The sequence below is a fragment of the Musa acuminata genome, chromosome BXJ3-6 (genome assembly GCF_036884655.1).
Source record: "Musa acuminata AAA Group cultivar baxijiao chromosome BXJ3-6, Cavendish_Baxijiao_AAA, whole genome shotgun sequence".
NCBI classification, from domain to species: Eukaryota; Viridiplantae; Streptophyta; class Magnoliopsida; order Zingiberales; family Musaceae; genus Musa; species Musa acuminata.
In genome coordinates, this window is record NC_088354.1 from 29114431 (window position 1) to 29118363 (window position 3933).

A 3933-nucleotide genomic window follows, 5' to 3' on the forward strand; every position below is an offset into this window, starting at 1 on the left:
TTATTTCCTTGTCTACATGGGTGATGCCATGTGGGGACAAAAATTGAAGATATAGAAAGCCACAATTAAGTGAACAATAAGGATATGAATGTTATAGATGCACCTTTATAAGGATTGCCATGTCGATCAGCATAAACTGGAACGTACCATGCTAGAAAAGTAGTGACACATGACAATGTCGGAGCATGCTATATGATGAGTAGTTGAGTACTATATATACATGTGGCTAGGTTAATTTTATAACTTGATCTAGCGGACATAAAGGCATGCCAACAGGCACGACACAATATAATGCCATGCAAGATAGGTGTTGACTTGCCCAATGTTATAAAACAACAAATACAAGTCTCAAAAGATAATGCATTCACTAGGAATAAGAGTCCTGCTTATATTATATTTAAGCAAACTCAGGCCTGCAGATTAAAATTCATAATGAGACCAATTTCATGTATTTTCTGCATGAGGTAGTTTTCAGATGCTGCGTTGCCACTGGCACATTGAAGAAGTCTGTAGGAAACTTGTTCATCCATCAAAAATCATAATTCTTTCCAATATTTGCATATAGCATTACCATGCAGGGAATTTAGCATTTCGGACATTGCAAAACTACAACAGTCTGCAAGATGCAGAAGCCTTTTTTATAAGTTGGTTGTTTCTACAAGCACAATATGTTATAACAAGCCTTCTGTGCAACTTTAGAAGGATTACAAGATTTGCACTTAAGAAGCATCCTATCTCTAACTTTAATCATCAAATATTCAGCATAAAAAGATTGTTTACTATCAAACAACATTTCATGCAGTTGAAGAAACTAAAAGCATTTGATTAGCTAAATGTTAGTCAGCAAAACAAGTATAGCATCTCATTTTCAGTACACTAACTACTAAAGAAAGCACAAACTAGGTGTTATTATGCTAGGTATGAACCTCAGCCAGTGATTCCAAGGCCATTACTCTTGCCTCTATTGCAGCAATTTCTTTCTTGAGTTCTTTTATCTCCATTTCATGCACTGATTCTTCAGCTTTTGGTGAAAATTTCTTTCCTTTTCTCTGTTTCAGTTTCTCTTCCTGTTCCAGAGGAAGAGTTTTTTCAGGTACCATTTTCAGTATCTGGTCAAAAAAGGATTCTCCAGAATCTCTGTAATCATTTCTTATAATTTCCTTATCATTCTTGTCTGCAGAATTTTGCTTCTTTAACATTTTAATTTGCATTTCTCCAACGTTTTCATTATCAAATTTATCAACAAATGTCTTATCTTCCTCATCCTCCGCATTTTCATTGTTCAAGTTTTTAACCTGTTGCTCTCCAGCATTTTTTCCCTCGACCTCTTTTTCCTGGGAATTTTCTTCCTTGAGGTTTATTTTTCGCACATCTTCTGTCTCAGTAACTTCAGTCAACAACACTTCATCCTCCTTGCCCTTAGTGTTTTCATGCTTTAACATCTTGAATTTCACATGAATCTTTGATTGTTTGCCTTTTGTTGAATTTTCCTCTTGTTTGGTAACTTCTGTAAGTTCTATTGAGAAATCTGATTGTGCAGGTTGAAGAGCTTCTCTGCTGTTTTTAATTAGCATCTGCTCACATGCATATTCTCCAGCAGTCCGTCTCTTGAGTTGCTTCTCCTCATCCAATCGATCAGTGGAAGATGCTTCTTTAGCTTGCTTCCTCTTGCTTTGCCATTGGGTACTTGAATTCTGTTTTATATCCTTTGGAAACTTTTGAGATAGCTTTGGCATTTTATTTGACTTTTGTTCTCGAATAGGCCGCATTTGCTTCTCTGAAGATGTTAATGAATGTTTCTGAGTTTTTATGCATTTGTTTTCCCTGCTTTCCTGATTATCATTACAAGCAAACCAGTGAGAAAGTGTGGTGTCACTATCATAACACTCTTGCATGGTCCTTTTCTTGCCGAAAGTCAAAACCTGGACTGACTTCATCTTCTTAACACCCCTTACTTTACCTGCAATTACTTTCGCACTCTTCAAAGAACTATTTGGTTGTTCCACACTACTAATCGTGCCAGTAGCACGAGGTCGAATCTTCTGCTTCCACCAAACTGAATACTGGAGAGTGACATCTGATTCAAACAGCTGGGGAGGGATATAGAACACAATATTTTTCCTGGATATGTCATAGGTCTCCCATGCTGCTTCCCAGGTCAAATTAGTCCGGACAACGGAACCAGGTACGTCCTGATCCAGCCCGAATTGCATTGCCACCCTTTGTGGAGAATACTGCTCAATGCAATCTAGCCCGACTAGCTCGCTTCTCCTCAAGAACTGGGCAAAGGATTTCAGCTCCACACCTGGGGTTTCAACGCTATGAATCCACAGCCCCTTGTCCTTGTAGAAACATGGTTTGTGCCAATTCCTCAAACCAACAGTGTAAGGACGCCACTGGAACTCATTAGGCGATTCAAGAACTGAACGCAATAATGCCAGCTTGAGTTTCTTTCCGACGTTATGCCATCTTGCTGCTCTCGGTTCACAGTCGTTGACTTCATTTAGCCCTGCAGGCCTCAAGGCCACAAAGTGCTCCCAAATCCACAGCTGAAGTAGATTGAAAGGAGCCCATATGACCAAAGATGACACCTTTTGCCTACCTCTGTCGGCTAAATAATCCTTCACCTTCCCCAAGTCTCGATAGAGGCTTGCAAGCACCGCAGGCGCAAGGGCGATCCTCGCGCCTCGTGCCAGTCTAATGGCCACAGGAAGCACGCTCTGCGTCACAGTCTTGAAAGCGTGAGCGGGGAAGACGAACCTTGACAGCCATAACGCAAGAAACGCAATGTGCTCTAACTCGTCACCTTCGCACTCCATGTAACGCATCATCCACTGATTATGATTAGGCCTTTTGCTTGGGGACCGACTGAAACTTTTGCGCTCAGCCGTCATTTGCACCTCGATCTCTTTGAGCTCCCCGTGCAAAGGGCCCCTTATGGGCTCGCCGGCCACCGGAAAGCCCCCAAGAATCATCACATCCTCCAATGTAACAGTGACCTCCGCCCAGGGGAAGATGAACGTGCTGGTATCCCCGCACCAAGACGCTGAGATCGCCAAAATTGAAGACGAGTCTCTCCTGATCCTGTAGGTAGATGCGTGTATCGCATCAAAGATTCCAACTTTCTTCCATAACACGCCATAAATGGGCCGCAGCTTGTCAACCCACTGATTCCACTTAGGCGACACGGACGCCCACCCATTGAAGACCACCATGGAATCATCGAGATGAACAAAGGAGGGCCTTTTACGCCTCGGAGGGAAAAATGGAACACCGAGGGGCCTCAAGAAGCAACCTTTTCTGTAGACGGGTTTGCGGGGGCCGGTGAAGGCCACCATTTCCACCTCCCTTTCCTCCACCAAGTGCTCCTCTTCGCCTTCCCCGTCCATTGCAGCTTGACTTCGGTGAAATGGCTCAAGGCGAGGAGAAACGAGAGGAGAGGCAGAAGAAGAAAAATGACTGATGGTTACGGGAGATGAGAAGGGAGAACGGAGGAAGGAGTCGTGTGCCGCGACGGGGCGGCCATGGGAAAGGAAGGGGCTGGAGACGGCTGCTTTATTGGAGTTGGGATCCTTTCCAAGTAGTAACAAGGAGACGTGTGTTTCACCGAGCCGTGCAATTCGGTACTAATTCATCTCGACCATCAGCAATACAAGTCGGCGCGTATCTTCTTGCAGCGCCTGTAGGACATCCGGCGTCGTCAGGAATCTCTCTCTCTCTCTCTAAGTCGGCGAGTGCCGATTCATGCAATCCTCGTGCGTGTCGACGAGGCTCCGCTGTGCAGCTAGGACAGGAGTAGCAGTCGTCATTCTCTTTTTAATGCGATAATGCCTGCGGAAATGAATTCCCTGTTTCGAAAGATACAGGGGATCTCCAACTGTTCTCCCATGCATTGAGCTCACACACGGCACATCGTCTCTGTGCAGAACCTTT

At 43.9% G+C, this 3933-nt stretch overlaps 1 protein-coding gene across 1 annotated transcript; it reads right to left on the reverse strand.

The window, feature by feature from the left end:
- Positions 1–595: 595 nt before the first annotated feature.
- On the reverse strand, positions 596–3575 carry LOC135640899 (uncharacterized). Its single transcript, XM_065155724.1, has one exon. The coding sequence runs from the start codon at positions 3387–3389 to the stop codon at positions 915–917; it is 2475 nt and encodes an 824-aa protein (XP_065011796.1). The 5' UTR covers positions 3390–3575; the 3' UTR covers positions 596–914.
- Between the last annotated feature and the right edge of the window lie 358 nt (positions 3576–3933).